We start from the raw sequence: 21,207 nt of genomic DNA, 5'->3' as shown, positions 1-21,207 counted from the left end.
ATGAAGCACACGATAGCCCTACATCCGGACATCCAGGCTATGCTAAGACTCTTCATGCTGTCAGGAGGAGTTATTTTTGGTATGGAATGAAAAGTGTTGGGGTATAGGCGCCTGTGCCTTGCCCGGCCGCCCAGAGTCTGGGCGCCCACTGACTTGTATACCTTATACATAGCATAAGTGTATAGGGGGCTACTCACTCATTGAGTCTCCCCACCCATATCTGTGTGTCGTGTGTCTCCTTCTCTCTCTCATTCTCCGTCTGTGGTGCTCCCCGATCCCCTTCAATTGGTATCAGAGCGTAGATGCGGAGGGAGCGCGTGTGTGCACAGTCACGACGACAGCGGAGAGCTAGTTTCATTCCCGAAATCACGTCCGCGCGCGCGCACTTTCAAGAGTGCAAACAGGGTTTCGACTTCGGCATCGGCAAATTCAGCTTTCCGAGAGCGTTTCCACGAGGTGCCCTGACGTTTTATCCCCCTTTCGAAGCCATTCGAGCCATCAAAAACCTCATTCGAGCTACGGTTGAAGAGCTGCATTTTCAGCCCTCTTTTGGCAGTTTATGCTGCGTTTTTGGGTCGAAAACAGTGTTTTTGGCATATTTTGCACACTCGGACTCGGATACATGTGATCCAGAAGTCTACCTTGGGGTTTTGGCATGCTCCGGACGCGCTCGTCATATCAGAATTTTAAAATTTTGAATGCTGAATTTTTTGCAGTAGCAGTTGTTTATTGTGTGTCGAGGATTCCACACATGGTTTGCTCTTAGATGTGAGAGTGATATTTGCTGCAAGTTTCCTCACAGGTGGGAGGATACAATGTATGCCTTATGTGGTTTGATGCTCAGGGAGACTAATGTGATTGCATTTTGAGCTCAGCAATGTATGCCTCGAGCATGTTTTTTGGCAGTCACAGGTAGAACAGATATTTGTGTACTAGATTTGCAGGTGTTTGCAATGATGTATGCAAAGTGTGGAGATTGGTGCATGCATTTGGAGTGCGGTTTGATGCGCTTTGGTTGCTCATGGTTTTGAGCGTGCAGTCAGTTTGGTTAACTGGTTTTGTGGCCGTTTTACTGACGAAACTCTGACGAAATTTTCTCGAGGTTTTATGCGCATCATTTATGCGATCTAGGTAGAGATTACGGGTTGCACTCAGCATTTGCGTGCGGTGTTCTCTGCAGGTGGGAGATTTGTGCGTGTGTATGCATTGATACCGCACAGTGTGGGCTTGGTGATTAGCTCACGGGTTTGACAGGCGTACAGTTATCTTGCCACACTCACAAGAGTGAATATTGTGATGTATGCTTGTGTGGCTACGAGCTAGGTAGCCGGATTCGAGCACTAATGGCTTGAGGTTTTTCAGCAGGTTTCAGCTACAGGCTTACAAGTTTACAGGCAGGTTTGAGGGCTTATTTGGGCGCTGAATTTTCAGCCATTGTTTCCTCTTTGCAGGTGTCCATGTATGGCTCAGTTGTAGGCTGATCTGGGACACGTTTGTGACTTGTTTATGCAGTTGTTTAAGAGCTGAATTTTGGGGCTGTTTTGGGGCTGATTTACAGCCATATTTGCAGACTTTTGTTGATGCGATTCGAGCCAGTTTAGGGCTGATTTGGTTGACATTTGCTACTCATTGTTGGTTGCTCTTTTGCGAGCATTATGGCTGATTTTTCATTTGACTTCCAGCGTTATGGTCTGACACAGTTTGATGGTGCAGATTTTGTTGCTTGGAAGGAGTATATGCTTGTTGCATTGACGGATTTGGGGCAGGATAAACCCTTGCGTGGTTTATCGGCGAAGCCCAAGTCTATGCGTGATGATGATTGGCAGGATCTTGATGAGTTAGCCATGTCTACGATTCGTTTGCATCTGGTTGAGTCTATTGACTGGCAGGTCTCGAGGGAGACTACAACTCATGCTTTATGGCAGAGTTTACATGCTATGTACGCGACATCCATGTCTACAGGGAAGTCTAGTCCCACTTCTATGTCCATGGGAGAGATTGATCCCACACGCAAGTCTCGACGGCATAGAGACTTGACATGTTGGCATTGTGGACATAGAGGGCACATTAGGCGTCGATGTTTCAGGCATTTGAGACAACGGAGGCGATAGATGCGTGATGCAGATTTGGACATGACAGATGCTAGTGAGATCAGTACGGTGGTTACTGAGTATGCTTGTGACGGCGATGTCACATTTACATCTACCTTGTCTTCAGACGATCTTATGTCTACGGATTGCATATCGGATTGCACATTGTCTTCACATTGGTTACTAGATTCAGATGCTACTTTCCATGTCACGTCGCATCGTGAGTGGTTTAGCACGTTTTCTCGTGGGAGACTTGGTTGTGTGCACATGGCTGATGGTGCTGTGTATGACATTGAGGGTGTAAGAGACGTATGTTTGTCCTTGCCCAGTGGTATCAGATTTACCCTGCGTCATGTGCGTTATGTGCCAGATCGGAGACGGGATTTGATCTCAGTCAGACAGTTACGGGATAGTGGATGTCGGGTATCGCTGCTTGAGCGATCTTTTGCATTGCATTTGGGTTCACTAGTGATTGCGAGAGGTGCCAGGAGTGGTACAGGTTACCCATTGCATGTGGATCACGGGAGAGACAGTGTTGTCTCTGTGATCACGCAACCAGGTAGAGAGCGAGAGAGCAGGCGAGTCTCTTTTGCTTGTGGGTTGCAGGGTACTTTGCATGGAGTGCAGAGTAGTGAGCTCGTTGTGCACACAGTTGGGGCACGACTTGAGCAGTCACACAGAGAGGTGACAGAATCAGACATGCATGCTTTGCTAGTGACTGAGCAAAGCAGAGAGTCAGTTGTGCGAGATACTTCTATGCAGGATAGACAGGTAGAGCGGTCTTGCTCTAGTGAGTCACGACAGGAGGACGTTGTGCAAGAGTCTATGCATACGGAGTTAGAGCATGAGAGCTCTAGTGAGTCACAGCAGATTGAGTGGTCATGTTTACAGTGGATGATTGCAGAGGAGGCTGAGATGTCAGCGATTATGCAGCCATTCCTTTTTATGCTCGACAGTGAGCATGGGGATATAGTTGTGCAGGATATGTCTTCCAGCAGACACCTAGAGCAGCTAGTTTTCTCTGAGGTTGCACGACAGGTTGATGCGTCTTTTGTGGACAGTCAGGAGATGCATGTGGCTGACACGCCTTGTTAGTCAGAGATGCCTATTGCCAGGGATATATATGTTGATGCATGCTCCGTAGAGCTAGCAGGGCCCGCTAGCATTGCATCGGCATTCGATGGTCTCATGTATGAGATGCTGATCTTGAGACCAGATATCGCAGCTGCAGTGGGAGCATTTGTAGTTGGGGTTGTCAGTCGTTTGTTGACTGATGATGGCATAGTGCACGAGGGAGATATGCAGGTATTGCGTACATAGTTGCAGTACGTGTGCGGTATGTCTGGTGGTGTATGGACTTACACGGGAGCAGGACAGCCGGATGCACACGATCACAGCCAGCCAGTGGGCATCGGTTGAGAGCGGTTTTCTCTCACCTTTTGTAGTCTTTAGACTAGGTTCCCTTGCTTAAAGGCACAGTCGCCTTTAAGTGGGAGGTTGTTGGGGTATAGGCGCCTGTGCCTTGTCTGGTCGCCCAGAGTCTGGGCGCCCACTGACTTGTATACCTTATACATAGCATTCGTGTATAGGGGGCAGCTCACTCATTGAGTCTCCCCACCCATATCTGTGTGTCGTGTGTCTCCTTCTCTCTCTCATTCTCCGTCTGTGGTGCTCCCCGATCCCCTTCAAAAAGAGACATACTTCGCTATGTGAGGCAATATCTTTCTTGTCAGCGGATAAAGGCCGAAAGAATCAAGTTACCAGGGCAACTTCAACCTCTTGACATACCCCAAATGAAATGGGAATGCATCAGTATGGATTTTGTTACAGGATTACCTTCTACAGGAGGTTATGATTCTGTTTTCGTGGTTGTTGATATGCTCACAAAAGTGGCTCATCTAATACCCGTAAAGACAACCTTTACTGCTTCAGATATTAGTCAGGTATTCATCAAGGAGATTTTTAGGCTACATGGTCTACCCAAGCGTATCGTCAGTGATAGAGATGCCAAGTTTACATCAAAATTTTGGACTTCTCTTTTCCAATCTATTGGGTCACATTTAGCTTTCAGTACAGCGTATCATCCCCAGACGGATGGGCAAACTGAAAGAGTTAATCAAGTCATCGAGGACATTCTCAGAGCCTATTGTTCGCAAGAACCAAAGAAGTGGTTACAATATCTACCTTTGGTGGAGTATGCTTATAATTCTTCCGAACATAGAAGCATTGGAATGTCACCTTTCAAAGATCTTTATGGACAGGACTGCTTAGCACCATTGAACTTCTTAGATCCAACCATCAGGGTAGAAGCATCTAGGAAGATGTTAGAAGATATGGAAGCACAGACTAGAGCTATTTGCCAGGACATTCAGGCCGCTCAGGATAGACAGAAGCATTATGCAGATAAGAACCGTTCGGAAAGAACTTTCAAAGAAGGAGATAAGGTTTTTCTGCGAGTCCGACCAAAGAAAAGCAACTTATCACTAGGCAAATATAAGAAGCTAAGCCCAAGGTATTGTGGACCATTCGAGATCGTTAAGGTTGTAAGTGACCAAGCGTACAAGCTAAAGTTACCTGCAAACTTGAAGGTTCATGATGTATTCCACGTCAGCTTACTCAAACCCTATATTCCTAACCCTGATCAATTCTTGGACTCAGATCAAATAGTCATGCCAGCACAAGGAGTACTCGAGCTCCAACCTGACTACGTACTGGAAACAAGGGAAAGGAAGTTACGCAACAGAACTATCACAGAGTATCTGGTAAAGTGGAAGGATTACCCTGAAGAAGATGCAACTTGGGAGGACGAACCAACGCTCATAAAAGATTACCCAAACACATTCTTGAGATGAGGACATCTCAAATTTTTCACGTTGGGGAGGTTGTAAGGTCTCTAACCCCGATCAAAAGAGCACCATTGTACCATAAAATGAACATAATGGAATAAGTTACTATTTTTAGCAGTTTTCCAAATTCTGTCAGTGCCATGATGTTTAGAATGTTTTAAAGCTTCGAAATGTGAATTAAAATAATTTTTGTAAAAAAATTCCAAAAATAGCAAGTTTTTGGTCACCCGACCCGTCCAGTTTTGATCGTCTCGAAAAACTGCACCCGTACCCCGAATTTGAAAAAATGCAATTTCGGATCCCGGGGGCTGCTAAATATGGCAGGTACTCGGTCCATTACGTTTTAGTTAGAGCTCCGTATAGCAATTTACGGCATCAAAATCCGACTCGTATGACCCGTTTTAGCCAACAATCAATTTTTCCAAAAATTGAGCGGGGAGGCACCGGAGCCAGGGACTGTGTGGGAACAGGCTCCAGGCCACTCCAGACCAGCTTTAGCAGCTAGGGGGCACCCTCTTGCCTTGTGGGAGTCTTTGGGAAGTTTCCAAGCCAATAACTAAGTCTCAGAGCCAGTTAACCAAGCCAACCTGACACTTGGTGGGTAGGGGAACTGGACTTGCCAATGTAGAGACTGAGTGCTCCTGCAGTTGCATTTAGCAAGGTTGGTCGATTTTCAGTCTGTAGGAGCCTATTTAACGGCCTGCACACACACACACACACACACACACACACACACACACACACACACACACACACACACACACACACACACACACACACACACACATGCTCACACACACACAGTGCACACACACACACACACCTACACATACTCTGGGAAGGTGCTGCCGGTACACACACCTTTTGAAGGAGAAGCAAGGAGGGAGGTGCTGTCGAATTCTCGCCTCAAGAAGCTCGATTAGATCAGAAAATCGAGAAGATTATCAGCCCTTAATCACGGTAACCACGGTTTAATTAATGCTATCTGTAAATTCCTTTCTCTACCATCTAAATTTCTCGTCTATTATGCTTATTCCTAGTCGTAATTCTCTATAATTACTCTCTAAATTCTCCTTAACCATATTCTATTATGTAATCATCATCCCATAGCTGAATTATCAGCCATTCATCACTCTTAATTAATGATTAGTGCACGATTATTAGAATTTTCTCTCTCTAGGTAGCATAGAAATTAGTCGATAAGCTAGTAATTGTGTAGATTTAAGGGAATCACTTTTTCTATCACTCATTAATACTGTAACTAAATTAAATTCATTTTCTTTATGCATTAAGGTGTAATTAAGAAAAAATTAATCTGTTAAGTTGACTTTCCTCACGTATATGCATAAGATAAATCTGCATCATCTAGTTGCTAGGAAAGAGATTAATCATGCTTAATTCATCTCTCTGATAATTCCATCAGTGAAATCCTACTATTCTTAATCACGTAAGTCGAGTAATTATCTTTAGAGCAGGTTCCCATAGGAATATGCATCATCCATAATGATTGCTATATGGAAAAATCTAAACCTCTCATGTAGCAGGCATTGTTTGATGTTGCTAATCTATCATTTGGCTTGTTATGACGCTTGTAGACATTAGCTCTTTTCTCCAAGTTAATTATTTAAAGTAGTGAGTTTAAAATGGCCCCGGTTAAGAGGACTCGCTTTGGTGGAGCCCACGACCACGAGGCAAGAACGAGCAAGGTGAACGGGAAGGAAAAAGCTCCCATGGACAAACAATTACCGGCCATCTCACGGGCCATCGACGAAGAAATGGAAGAGGTAGATCATAATTTCATTCAAGTTGTTTAATTTAACATTGCACACGTTTAGTTAGGATTGAAAATATCCCCAAACATGTTGGAGAAATCCGACGGAAACCTCGGCATTGAATTCATTGTACATTAAGTTCTAAAGTAGGAAGGAAATGATTGATGGGTATGCTGGTTGCAATTAGGAAAGAATGTCTGCTAGGGAAAGTTTAGCTCGACATGTTCCTTTTATTTCCAATGTTGAATCAGTCTTGACCCCCTACTGATCACAGGGGGCAGAGTTCCTCGTTAAGGACTCTTGAATCCACGACTTGCTTTTTATGCAGTGGGAACCCACGTCTTGCTTTCTATGCGGTGGGAGTGTCCATGATGTGCTTTGTATGCGGTGGACATACTTAGTTGTATGGGCAGCTAGGCGACAACGGGAGGAGTGAACTCTCGCTGGAGGGGGGATATTGTATCTCCAAAACATTGGAACTTTTATGAATAAGTTTGAGTAGAATTTTTACTAGAATTCTGTCTTGGTGCTGTTTGCAATACTGGTTGAAGGGCTGTCTTAACGAACAATGTGATTCGGAATTAAACAAGGAATATCTATGTTGAACAACCTTTGTGGTAGTAATTAGGTCACACAAGGAAGTGTGAGTGTGGGGGTGGAAAATGGGGGCTTGACTCAGGTTGCCAATGCCTACGAGATGGGTGGTCCCGATTGGTCGGGAACTCTCTGTCCCCATAGTGCTTACTTCGATATTAGTAATACTCATTGCACCTAGAGCGGTGAAATCTCGAGAGTACGTGCCTCTGAAACATGGGGAAAAAGGCACTCGGGGTTTCTCTCCTCTTGGAAGGTGGGTCTTAGGATCGCTAGATAGTTTAAGTACGCTTCCCCTGCGAGGTGGAGCTAGATCTCCCTTCTAGTAGGCTCGAACTCGACTCACCTTGTGATGAGAGATCGTCCGCTAGTCGAACCCCGAACCATTTTGTTTGCTTCCGCAATAGATCTAGTGGCCACCAAGTTCACCATCAAATCCGCTGGTTGATACGGCGGGGTGGGGACCTCACATTGATCACAGTTCTCCCAGCACAGGCAGGCTAGCTAATGTGTGGAGCGAGCGAGAGAGAGAGAGAGAGAGAGAGAGAGAGAGAGAGAGAGAGAGAGAGAGAGAGAGAGAGAGAGAGAGAGAGAGAGAGAGAGAGAGAGAGAGAGAGAGAGAATTTTCGCCTGAAACTGGGGGCCTCAAATCTCTTGCTCCAACAATTCGTAGTAATCACTGACCCCATCGGAGGTGCAGGTCTTGTGCAGTGCTATTATGACTCCTTTTCCGGTGCCATGTGTTAGCAAGTGATGCATTCGGCAAGGTCATACCTCAGGCTATAGATGGCAGTGGCGGTTTCAAGAGGTGGGGGTTTCAAAAAACTAGGGTCGCAAAGTTCCGCCTGATGCTAGAGCGGGCTTGCGACCTCTCAACTGCCCCCCGAATTTCAAGATGTACTTTCGTGTGTGTGTGTGTCTCCTAAGAGGCTCACCCGCCTGCACATGCCATGTGCTATCATGCCCTCTCCATCTCTCTTGCCAAACCCTCGGCTGCTGCAACAAGTCGCCCCAAGACCTCCTCGAACCCTCCCCCTCCTCCACAAACTGCTTCAGTGAATCATACTTTACCACATTGCATGACGTGCAGAGCTTTGTACATTAGCAAGTCCACATCAAGAATTACTAGAGCGGTGCTCCATAGCACCACCTTCATAAAATGCATCTGCTGCCTCAGCACATCATCGACCAGGGAATGCAGTCATACATTGATACAAGGAATCTGGTGATGAGAATGAACATCAGGAACTGCCCATGCTGCTAGCCATGGCGGCTATACTCAATTAATCTGGTTCAGTCGTTGATGGCAGGCTATACGCGGTGAGGTGGGCAGGTGATTATTGTGAGCTCAATAAAGTAAGCAACAACAGAAAATGTTGAGTTATACAAATAATGTTGGACATGTTTATGAGTAGTTAGGGCACAAGGAGCACATTGTGCGGCTATAAGGCTTATTAGCTTATTGCAAAGCTAATAAGGCTAGCGCTATGGCTTTTTAAGAGCAACTCCACCTACCACCTTACCTGGTTGTCCACCTGACACCCTCTTATGTTGAACATAGCTCTAGCACGAAAATCATTCGTCCATCTCTTAGAGTGATTGTCAAATCCCAATAGCACTAGAGTATCTAGCCCGATGACGAGAGAGAGAGAGAGAGAGAGAGAGAGAGAGAGAGAGAGAGAGGGAGAGAGGTTCTTGACACATTACTACTATAATTCACGCATTGTGGACAACAACAACATCATGAACTATCAAGAGGGAGACACCGCATACCTAGCTAGGTGTGGTAGTGGCTAAGGGACTACTGGTGGCAGAGAGTGGAGACTGAAACCCCTTGGTCCCAACTACACCTAAGTAGGTTTGTGGTCCATATATATAACCACTAGCTCATGATGTGGAATACTACATGAAAAAATAATGGGAAAAAGAAGATGCTTTATCCACATGGGGAAATGCCAAAGAGAGAGAGAGAGAGAGAGAGAGAGAGAGAGGGAGAGAGATGAGAGCCCCAAACTGCCAACTAACAACTCAATATTTTGCAATGGTTCAAAAACTAGGCTGGAGCAAATTGAAATAATAATTAAGCATTTTGCAATTGTTTCAATGTTAAATGTTAAATAAGTGGAATCTATTAACGATATTATGGGGAGAGGGATTGGGGGCCACGTGGTAGCATTTGCAGCCTCTAGCCAGTGGCCCTTCCTTCCCCAATTCCCCACGTGCTCCCTTTGGTTCAATGTTAAATGTTAAATAAGCGGAATCTATAAACGATATTATGGGGAGAGGATTGGGGGCCACGTGGTAGCATTTGCGGCCTCTAGCCAGTGGCCCTTCCTTCCCCAATTCCCCACGTGCTCCCTTTGCCTCTCTCGGTGCTCACTGAGCATCCGTAGATATAACATCCGCAGAGGACTCCACTGGCGTTGGGCAGCATTCTCTCTCTCTCTCTCTCTCTCTCTCTCTCTCTCTCTCTCTCTCTTACGCAGACAAAACTGAGAAGACTCCATGGCCTGCAAAACACCCCCAATATTTGAATTCTCAAAACACCTCCAATATTTTGTCACAATTCCCAAAATGCCCTTCGATTTTTTCGAAATTCCCAGGTCGTGGGATTAAATCTCTTGAAAGACAATTTATCTTTTCATAAGGAGACTTGATTGTCTATCAATAGAAGATGCTAAAACTAGAATTTGAGTCCGTTAAGTAGGCTCTGTAGATGAATTGCTTCATTATATATTATATTTAGACATAATATTTTCCCTTTTTTGCAACGTAATTTGTGACTAATTACATGCTAAGCACTCAAAATTGGATCTAATTGTCAATCAAAAAGGAATAAAGATTAGAACATAAATACAAGGGTATTTTGGTAACTTTTGAAATTTGGGGAATATTTTTGGGAATTCCACAAATTAGAGGGGTATTTTGGTTTGGTAATTTTACCAAAAAAAAATCAATCAGACGGTTGCTTTGAGGTAGTTTCAAAGAGAATTTTTTTCAAGATAGACGATTTTTTTTGCAATTTAACTCTATTTTCTTGAATTTTCCAAGCAGACTTTCTCCTTCTCCCCGTCCCTTCAACCGGCTGTTTTGATTGTTCAATTCGATTGCTCAAGGCTTAGTTGACGCACTTTTCTCGAACATTGATGCACAGAGAGAGAGAGAGAGAGAGAGAGAGAGAGAGAGAGAGAGAGAGAGAGAGAGAGAGAGAGAGAGAGCACCTACTCCCTGTGTTTGAGAAAAATCATTTTTCCACACATACAAAATTCATTTCCTTGATTTTGTCAAGAGAAACTTTTAGAAAATTATAAATTTTCTTTGGAGTTTTACACTTTTTTTTCTCTATTTTGGAATGGAATTTCTTCTTTTCCCCTTGCCCTCAGTCAGCTATGTTCCCTGCAGCCCCGACGACCTAGGTGGATAGTGCGTAGAGAGAGAGAGAGAGAGAGAGAGAGAGAGAGAGAGAGAGAGAGAGAGAGAGTAATCTATACTATATATGAAAGAGGAATTCAAGCGGCCACGTGGTTGAAAATGGAGTCGCCAGGCCGTACTTGCCTGAGTGAGGTGATACCAATAGAACCTGCGAGTGTGCTCTGAGTCGGCCCGACCAAACAACGAACGCGACACACACACACACGCACACAGTGAGTGCCACTGAACACGACGTGACATGTCGTCTTGCTTTGCAATGTTAACTGAAGAGAGTACATAGTCGCACAAGTGATTTAACACGAGAGAGAGAGAGAGAGAGAGAGAGAGAGAGAGAGAGAGAGAGAGAGAGAGAGAGAGAGACTCTAACGATGAGAGAGAAACGGGAGAGCTAGACAAATATGCTACAGCAACATCCGGCCACATCTAATTTGGAGAGAGAGAGAGAGAGAGAGAGAGAGAGAGGACCACCCATGAGAACTTGATACAAGACTTTGTGTGTGTGCGTGTGTGTGTGTGTGTGACAACACCCATCCAAAGAGAGAGCCGCTCAAAGTTCTGACATGTGTGTCATTAATTTAATTTGTGTCATAGTAAGAGCGAGCGAGACCGGCGGGTCGCGCAAGCTAGTAGATGTAGAAGCAGGTCAATATCCATGAGCACCTTTCATATTGAAATAAGCGGGAAACAAGGAATGTTACCGTTAAAAAGACAATTTTTGCTAAAGATAAGCACAGCGGACCATCACAGCTCTTCATTGAAGCTCTCTACTGAAGCTCGCCATCAATGTCTACCGCCCAAGTAGCACGCGACGTCATCACGCTCAAAGGCTCTGCAGACATCGTTACTGAGTTCTTCTGTAATATCCTAGTTTCCAAAGAAGGGTTTTACGTCCATATGTTGCGCTTGCAAGCTTGTGTAATGGGGGCCTTGTTTGATAATGTGATATGTTTACAAAGCTTGTGTAATGGGGGCTCTGTTTGAGAACAGGATTTTTGCAAAGCTTGAGATCTCTGCGATTGTTAGGGTTGCGATCACCTCTGCTCTAAAAACTTATAATGCACCTGTGTATGCATGCGTGTGCACTAAATGCTCTGCAATTAAATGAATGTGTGTACATCGACGCACGTTATGTCCATAACATATACTCTTGTTTCTGAATGCAGGTTATGCTGTCAACAGGTTTTGTCTGGATTTCCTTCTCGCACATATTCAGAGTTCTCTCCTTAGGTGGTGCTGTTTTTTTACAACTCTGAGCTAATTTATTGTCTTATTGCCAGTATTATATACCAGCGAGGGCTCTACCCAACAGAACAGTTTGGAAGAGTTAAAAAGTATGGTCTCACTCTTCTTGTTGCACAAGATGAGAGTGTGAAGAAGTTCATTACCGGTGTTACAACACAGCTGGCAGGTTATATTCCTTCTCCTCTTCTGAGTATCTGCAATGTGAATGCTTTTGCACATACAGAAACTTACTTTTGTTAGGTGAGCTGAAGGTAAAGACATAAATGTTGTCGAGACACTTAAGATGTTGCTTAGGCTAACATTAGGTATAATCTGCTGTTGATTCCGCTACTCTGTATGAAAATACGGTTTACTATGTGCGTATTTTTTTGATGTCGTGTAAGATCCAAATGTTGCACACAGGGGTTTAACAGGTTTTTTGCATGTAGAAATGGTCCAAGCATGTGCATGCCTGTTCATATGCAAAGGGAAGGTGAATCGTGAAAAGTTCTTCCTCTGTTAAAAGAATCAAATGTTGCATAGAAATGGAACGGAATTTAAGGATGAAAGCTGTTTGTTTTGCATATCTATAAAGTGCAAGGCCATGTTAAGCAATTTAGTTTCCTTACACTGGTTCCCTCTGTAATTGTGCTGCAGCATGGCTTCAGACTGGACAACTTCAGAGAGTGGTTCTCGTCATTCTAGATCAAGCTACCTCTGAGCCATTAGAAAGGTGGAACTTCTTGATCGAAGCCGATCAGGAAGTTGTGCAGAAGGGGTACTCTCTCACTTTCACCTTAGACTGTGATTCATGGATTGGATGCAAACGAAAGTAATGAACAGTAGCATCTGTCACCCTTGTCCATTCGAATGAAAATTTATGGAGAAGATCTCGAGCAGGACAATGGCTCGATTGAGAATTGCAAGTAACCTATTTATGACATCAAACTGGCATTAAGTTTTGTGGGGGTTGGGGTTGCACTAAACTGATCAAAGAGGACATTGAAATTCCGACTTATGTTCTCAATTGTCAGTCGGTTTTGTGTCGTACCCTTGGGCAGGTTGTGAGTTACTGAATTTGAATGCTTCTTTCTTAAAATCTTTATTTGCTTCAATCAGGGTCTCAAAGAGAAAGAGCGACGCCGACATCATGAAAGAGATTCAAGCAATTATGCGGCAAATAACGTCTTGTGTTACCTTCCTTCCGTGCTTAAACACAACTTGTAAGTCTAAAAAAGCATGAAATGTAGTGAACATTCCTGTGTGCATATGCTCACAGAAAGAGGTATTTTTAGCACCTCCTCTACCAATGTTGTGATGAGTGGCATGCATGTGCCCATGGCTACCTCCAAAATTACGTACTCGTTATGAATCAGCTCTGTTATGTAACTCGAAGAGAGCGAACAATTCTGGCACGTGTTTGTTGAAGGTTTTCCTTGCTAAAAAAGTCTTCTATGGGCAGGTATATTTGATGTTCTTGCATACACAGACAAAGATGCCACGGTGCCAATCACTTGGGCAGATAGTGATGCCAAGATCATCGAAAACTCACAAGTAGTGAAGCTGAGATCGTTCGACACAAAGGTAAGTTGTTGAAAAGTGAGACTGCATCCATTTTGAGCGAACTGTTTGAATGTGTGTGGTTTTAGGTTGATGTGATTCTGCAGGTATTTGAAGTTGGGTTCACATTGTGTGATGTAGTGTGTGGCGGTTGCTTGCAGGTGCACAAGATCGATGCATCAGTGGCATTCAAGATGGAATTGGACGAGGATTTCGGCAGCTCAACCTAGTGTCATGCAAGTTATAGCCAAGCATTCTCAGCTTGCTACTTCATTGCTCTGTTTGTGCTGTTGAAGTTGGCGATTCAAGCTACCTCCCTCTCTCTCTCTCTCAGCTTGTTGATGGGGGGTAGTACGTTTGATTGACTCCCGCCCCCCCCCTCCCCCCCCCCCCGCCCCCCCCCTCTCTCTCTCTGTGTCAGCTTGTTGATGAGGGGTAGTACGTTTGAGCACTGCCTTTCTCCACAAGAGTTCAAAAGTTTGATACTTATATATGGGGATTTTTTTGTGCCTTGTAAGTTAGATAAACTTCAATGTAGTAAAGACTGCTTAATTGGCGATCAATCTTTCTTTCAAAAAGACATGTTTGTTGGTAAACACTTTACTTCCTCATCATTGTTGCCACCTTGCCTTCCATCAATCATACATGGGAGGAAGGAGGGAGGGAGATGTCCCCTTGTGCAGTGCGAGCCACCTTTATCTCGCTCAAGCTTGCAAGAGCCAGCTACCATAGATATCTATTTTAGTCTACAATTGATGTCTCTAGTTAAGGAGATATGATATTGTTTACAAAAAAATTGCTTGGAATTTCACTAAATGACACTCTTCCAGCAACGTTGTGTGAAGGTCATTTGTTTGCACTACATGATAGCTCGAAGCCAAAATGCATGTGGTAGCGCTCGACTCTTGACAATACATCGTGCTATCTTTGTAAGTGACCTGTTACTTCTTTCAGCAACACAATTTTTTTGAGGTTTATAGGATACCACTTAACATTGGTATTTTATCCCACGACTAGTATCAAATGCATTAAATTCATGAGACATATTATCCCCCTCGATTGGTACGTAGGGTGCTTATAATACATATAGAGATATTTTTCAACCATAGACAAAAAATTCTTGAAGCATGTAAACTCTTCGTACTTAGCTTGGAATAATTATCAACGAAAGTCACGAAGGTACACGGAATTACCTAAGGATGGAGTTTGCATAGGCCCATAAACATCATCATTGCGCACAAGCTGCAACTTGCATGTAGCCCTTAATGAACCATCCTTTGGAAACTTCAAATGTTGTATCTTACCCAGAATACAACCTTCACAAACATGCTTCATATATGCTGGTGGCAAAGAACTAACCATACCAGTTTTTTAAATGTAGCAAATTGGCAAAATTTTGTTTACACTTGACATACAAAGTGAGCTTACACAACCCATGGCGTTAAAGCTAGTCTAGCAAGTGTAAATACAGAAGAAGAAAGGTTTGTTTTGATCCCAGGAACTTAAAGTACATCAACAAGCGTGAAAGAACTGTCATTCGCTATAATCAATAGTCTTTGCAACTCCCTTGATTGGATAAGAGGCATTGTCGGCATAAGTGGTCGAATCCCCACGAGAGATATCTTTGAGAGAGAAAAACAAGTCATGATGAGAGGTAATGTGTTTTGTAGCACCACTATCAAGGTACCACACATGAGCATCTACAACAACCGACATATATGCATCAAGGACAGAAGGATTATAAAGGCACTCTGCGCTAAAATTCCATTTTACATCTACATCAACATTAGAGCTTACACAACCCATGGCGTTAAAGCTAGTCTAGCAAGTGTAAATACAGAAGAAGAAAGGTTTGTTTTGATCCCAGGAACTTAAAGTACATCAACAAGCGTGAAAGAACTGTCATTCGCTATAATCAATAGTCTTTGCAACTCCCTTGATTGGATAAGAGGCATTGTCGGCATAAGTGGTCGAATCCCCACGAGAGATATCTTTGAGAGAGAAAAACAAGTCATGATGAGAGGTAATGTGTTTTGTAGCACCACTATCAAGGTACCACACATGAGCATCTACAACAACCGACATATATGCATCAAGGACAGAAGGATTATAAAGGCACTCTGCGCTAAAATTCCATTTTACATCTACATCAACATTAGAATCTCCTTTCACAGAAGACTCTACAATTGCTGCACTTGTAGTGGAACTAGCCTCTTTCTTCTTAGCCTTCAATTTTGTACATTGATTGATCAAGTGATCAATTACCTTACAATAATGACAATGCATCTTCTTTTTTGCCTTTCACTAGAATTCCTAGATGAGGTGTTGCCAATAGAAGCATTGGAAACATGTGATTTTTCACTCGACAAAGAACCATGAGAAGTGGCTACATTGCTATTACCACTTTTCCTCTGAGCAGCAATAAAGTCCTATTCAAACTGCACGTTGTTTAGCCCTATTTTTTCTTGAAAGTGACTCTTGAAACAACAATGAAAATAATGCATCAATCTTGAAATCTTATGGATTTCCTTGGGTCATAAGTCTCTAAGTACTATCAAAAGTTTGGTAAGAATCTAGCAAATCAAGAACAGCTTGCACTGGCGAATTGTTAGAAATGGCTTTGCCTACAGAAATAAGTGACTCTATAATATCCTTGATACCTCATGCATAATCTTTGACTCCAACTCTTTACGAATCAATGCAATTTTAGTCTCATTGCGACTTGCTTAAAGACCAACCAGAATATTTCAAGCTTGTTTTGTACATTTAGTTGAACGAATGTAAGGAGTTATAGTGCGTTTCACAAATAACTAAATCAATGCAGGAGCCTGTGCATCTCCTACATCCCAACGAGCTTGCTCAGTTGTAGGCAAAATAGCTCTAGCAATAGCAATCCTTGCTACCAAAACTTGAAAGATCCTCAACATTGCTTGTATCCTCAGATCCATGATGTACATCAATGCCCTGCACAACATTTCAAACGCCCTTTGACACAAGAATATGCTGCATCATGTAAAGCCCACATTGGGTTATTGTCGCCATCCAATTTATCCTGAACAACAAACATCTTGAACATATCTGCGTTGTTGTCATCCATGGAGAAGGCCTACACCTGATGTGAAATGGCCCAAAAAGAGGAGATACGAAGCAAGACCAACATGTGCTATATAGCACAACCAGTTGAAGGCCATAAGAGATCTGTTATGCAAAAAACAGCACTAACAAAATTTTTGCACAAAATGACAAAATTGCATGTGTAGCATTGCTTGTAGTGGAAACGCAGGCCAAAACGAGTCCGAATGGAAAATCTAAGTAGACTTACATTTTTTTCAATTCTTCTCTTGACATTTGGACGGTCATCAAGATCTCATGTCCCAATGGATGCAATCCCCTTCTCAGATCTTGATAAGTACATAGTTTAGTGTGGATAGATTAGGCTAGCATTCACGATGATGGTGAGAGCATCATGTGCAGCCACAACAAGCATAATTAGGAGACTCAATGCACAAAGAGAATAGGCACAAAGTGGGTTGATTATTGAACTCAAATGCTAGTACATAGTGAGCCATTATATAGGCTTCTGGGAAGAGCTTTGGATGACATCACAAGTGATGGGAGGCATCAAGATCAGCCCAAATCAGCTCTAGGTCGTGCATACCTCTCCATGGGGGGGTGTGGGTGTGTGTGTGTAGCATGTGAAGTCAATGCAAGCATCAACTAAATCAAGTAGGCAAGTCTAGTAGGCAAATACAGTGAACTAGACAAGGTAGAGTAAGGGCAGAGTTCCATGGTGTGGGATTAGGCACAAATCCCTAACAATCCTCCCCTATTTGTGTCTGAACACATCAAATGTCAAAGGTACCTTCTAGTGGGGTCTAAGTCTCCCATCTAGATAGGTGTACAAAAGAGTGTCTCCCCTAGAGAGTAGTAACAATAGGGTGCCGACAAAAATCCCTCCCCTTGAGAATGGTATTCAACAAGGGTGTAGGTCACAAGTTCCTCCCCTAGAGAGTTGTAGGCAACTAGGGTGTAAGAAAAGAACAAATTGGGTGCATCAAAGTACATCTACGTAGCAAACTGCTCCATTGTCTTCTTCAATTGATTCTTCAAGGATGTTGACTTTGCCTTTGTTTTTATCTTTGTACATACACCAATTAGACCCATGATTGTTTTAACCACAATGCACACAAGGTTTGATTTTGTAACATTTGTTGGATGTGTGATTGGTGCGATTGCAGTGTTTGCATCTTTGCTTTGTTTGGTTCCTTGATGATGTAGTGATGAAAGCTCCTCCTGAAGACTTTGGATCTTGGATCTTCTTCTCATGCTCTTGGAGAGAGTTGATGACGTCTTCCAGGCTTGGTACGGGCTCTTTTTCCTTGAGCACTGTGACAATTTGACCATATTCTGCATGTGGCACCGCTTTGAGTAGAATGGCTACTTGGTCTTTGTTCGGGCATTTTATGTACGCCAAGTGGGTGCATGTGCTCTTCATTCGCTTGACATGAGAAGCAAGATCTTCTCCTGGCTCCATGGTAAGACCATAGAGTTGCATTTTGAGAGAGAGTTTTGAGGGTTTGGCTATGGCTCCAAAGTGCCTCTCAAGCGTGACCCATGCATCATATGAGGTAGTGCATTTGTCTAGGTAGTATTATCCCCTACAGCAGTGAGAAGGATCCCCAATGCTTGCTTATCTCGTGCTGTGAATTATGCATGAGAACCTCTAGTTTCAATCCTTTCTCCTTCTCCCAATGGCTTGACTGCGGACCATAACTATCTTTTTGTTAGGTAGCCTTGGTCTTTATCTTCCAGGCATGGAACCCTTAGTCGTCAAAAATCGTGAGATTATCTTTGCCAATAGTGCACCCCCAAGTGTTGTGAGGGAAAGGTCTTACCCTTGGCGTAGGGCAGTGTCTAATTCCCTTGTGAATTTACAAAAGTTTTTTTGAAGTCACTCTCCACTTTATAAAGAACCCCTTCACAAAGCCTTTTGAAGATCGTGGCTTACAAAAAAAAATTGGGCATTACAAAGTCTCGAGATGTAGAGTGAGCACAAAGGGATAGTGGGATTTCTTTTAAATCCAGGGCTATACAATGTGCTTAAGTGAGGAATGATTTAGCTTCTTTTGCAAAGGGTAGAATACATGGGTTGGTGGGAATGGTTGATCGAAAAATGGTTGTGGGAGTACCTGCTAGTCTTGCAACATGCGGGAATGGCTGCTTACGAGCATGAGTTGTTGAAGCCGAGGTCGGGTGATGGCGCCTTAAAAAAGGGGTTGGCACTACGTGTGAATGTGGAGCAGCAAAAGGGCGCCGAGAGGATAAAAGGGAATTTGTCAAGCTCATGTGAGCACCGCTAGTGGAATCGACCACGTTTCACAAGCCAATTTTTGGAGAGACTTTGAATTTTGCCACTTCGTCTAAAAATGGTATGTGCAAGTTGACCTCACAACCACCGGGCACCAACAATAGGATGCACACATAGACCATTCCGCCTTTGGGGTTTTGTGCGCGTCTGTCGCACGTGTCAATGCAAGGGACTTGTCGATACACTGTGTGCGAGCCACAAATGGCTGCAAGCACACAGCCGGACTAATCTAGCAAGCTCAAGAGAGCAAGGGTGTGTCACTCACCGTCCTACGCTCGCCTTCGTGGAGGATTCCTCACCGCAAAGAAGAAGGAGCTACCACAGTGCCACGCTCAACCGCCTCGCTGTCGCCGTGCCATCGTCGCAATGCTCGATTGCACACTCTCTCTCTCTCTCATGCGCGCACACACACACACACACACACACACACACACACACACACACACACACACACACACACACAAGGAGATGAAGAAGAAGAAGATGGAGATGGAGCAAGAGCACTCTTCAATTTCACAAATGAGAGAATAAATGATTTTTAGGTTTAGGTGACTTTTACATGAGCTCGCCCCATTCACACTTGGGCGCCCATAATTAGCCAACTAACTCGTGAATGTTCATGTTAGAGTGCACCTCTCACGAGCGATCACTCTTACCCTTTTCCTATTGGACCGACAAGCTTGGCCCATGACTACTAGAAATGGATGCCAGTGGTTAACATGTCCCCCTTCCTGACGTAGATTCCGTCCTCGAAATAAAACAGTGCAGCATTGGGATCCACGATAGAAGTACCTGCGTCTAAAGAAAAACAACATTCTGAAAGCTCAAAGGCAGCATGTACAGGTGTGCAATAAGTGAGATGCATACATGATATTCTAAGAAATGCAAAAACAAATTCATGAATTGTAACATTGCCAACTAGAACAAGATAGTACCTGAATAAACGCAATTGAGTTAGGGTCTATTAAATCGACTCTAAGAGAAGTACACAAGAGCTAGGGCTAAAGTAAGTACTAGATTGACAAACGTTAATTAAAAAATATCGAGTAAAGAGTAGTTAACCCTAGGAATGCTCGTCGGGGTCTAAGGACTAGTGGTCTTGTCACTTATACCACTTAAGTGTGATCCACATAAAATACAAAGAAGTTTGTGCTATTTGCTTTCTCTCTTTTTTTTTTCTTTTTCTTTGTTTTCTTTTTTGTTGTTGTCATAGTTGCTACAAGTATCTGGGGGACTCAAGGTCTCAAATACCAGCAGACAGCTGGGAGACACTCAAGGTCTCAAATACGAGCTTGAGCATAAACTAGTCGGGAGACTCAAGGTCTCAAATACCAGCTTAACACATGGGCTTCCATAACACAAGTCACACTTAGGTGGAATAAACTAAATAGAACTATATCCTCATAGCTTAAAACATTAGTAAAGTTACTACAAATAATAGACTATTTAGGAATTAAAGTCAGCAATTAAGTGGCTTAGTTTAACCTAAGGTCCTGATACCTACTTAAAGCCAACTAATAGACCAAACTCAAAGAGAAGAACAAGGTACTAGAAGTTTGAAAAAATTATAGCATCTAAATTGGCAATGTCACAATTTCATAAATTTTATGCAGTGTTAGAATTCAAATGACAAGATGCAAACATGTAAATGTGGAAGCATAGATAAAAGGAAGCATTACACCTGATATAATGGAGAACATCCGTTGTAACATGTAAACATTCATTGTCGTTGTCCTTCAAAGGAATCCTTATGTAGTCACAAACTGCACAATAGTCACCACCAAACATCCACCTTCCAGAGGCACATCAGTGGGAAAAGGTACCAACACTTCTTGAACATAATTAAAAAACATAAGGAACCCTAACCTAATTATTTGCACTCCCCCTAGAGAGCCAAGGGAATAGGATATTGTAGAGATTGGGGGGGAACCTTAAGGCTAAACTCCTATCCTCGTCGTCGACAAAAACAGTCATCATCTGTGAGACCATATGTGCCATATATGTAATCATGTAAATCTTCTTCTTCATAAAAGGCACCAATGTTTACTAAGAAGGTCACTAGACGCCTATAGTCATCTTGGTCAAAAGGGTGGGCTTGTGCAATGGGAGAAACGCTCTCTACTAAGTATGGATCAATCGTGGTCAAGAGACGTATCAGCCATTCTAACTCCTCGAAATTCCTCTCACATGCTAGTGTACCTACCAAATCCCATTCACAGGCAAGCACCGGAAAGACCATGTGAAACATTTGTGAAAAGTAATGAGGGTACGTCTCAACCAAGGCAAGAGTAGATGACTCTAGCGTACTAGCCATATCTGTACAC

The 21,207-nt window shown here is 43.3% G+C and overlaps 1 protein-coding gene across 1 annotated transcript; it reads left to right on the top strand.

Moving 5' to 3' along the window:
- Nucleotides 1–11,435: 11,435 nt before the first annotated feature.
- Nucleotides 11,436–14,322, top strand: MAD2 (DNA-binding HORMA family protein). Its single transcript, XM_086501218.1, has 7 exons — nucleotides 11,436–11,590; nucleotides 11,898–11,913; nucleotides 12,012–12,142; nucleotides 12,613–12,733; nucleotides 13,075–13,178; nucleotides 13,418–13,539; nucleotides 13,677–14,322. The coding sequence occupies exons 1-7, from the start codon at nucleotides 11,518–11,520 to the stop codon at nucleotides 13,743–13,745; spliced, it is 636 nt and encodes a 211-aa protein (XP_086357344.1). The 5' UTR covers nucleotides 11,436–11,517; the 3' UTR covers nucleotides 13,746–14,322.
- Nucleotides 14,323–21,207: the final 6,885 nt, after the last annotated feature.

The sequence above is a fragment of the Adiantum capillus-veneris genome, chromosome 26 (genome assembly GCF_014529385.1).
Source record: "Adiantum capillus-veneris isolate H3 chromosome 26, ASM1452938v2, whole genome shotgun sequence".
In the NCBI taxonomy this organism is placed as follows: Eukaryota; Viridiplantae; Streptophyta; class Polypodiopsida; order Polypodiales; family Pteridaceae; genus Adiantum; species Adiantum capillus-veneris.
Note: the sequence above shows the minus strand (reverse complement) of the source record. Positions and strands in the feature narration are given on the sequence as shown.

Coding starts and splice junctions, on each gene's coding strand:
- MAD2 (XM_086501218.1), top strand. CDS start 11,518: ATGTCTACCGCCCAAGTAGCACGCGACGTCATCACGCTCAAAGGCTCT. Junction 12,143..12,612: donor TGTTACAACACAGCTGGCAG/GTTATATTCCTT, acceptor ATTGTGCTGCAG/CATGGCTTCAGACTGGACAA. Junction 12,734..13,074: donor CAGGAAGTTGTGCAGAAGGG/GTACTCTCTCAC, acceptor TGCTTCAATCAG/GGTCTCAAAGAGAAAGAGCG.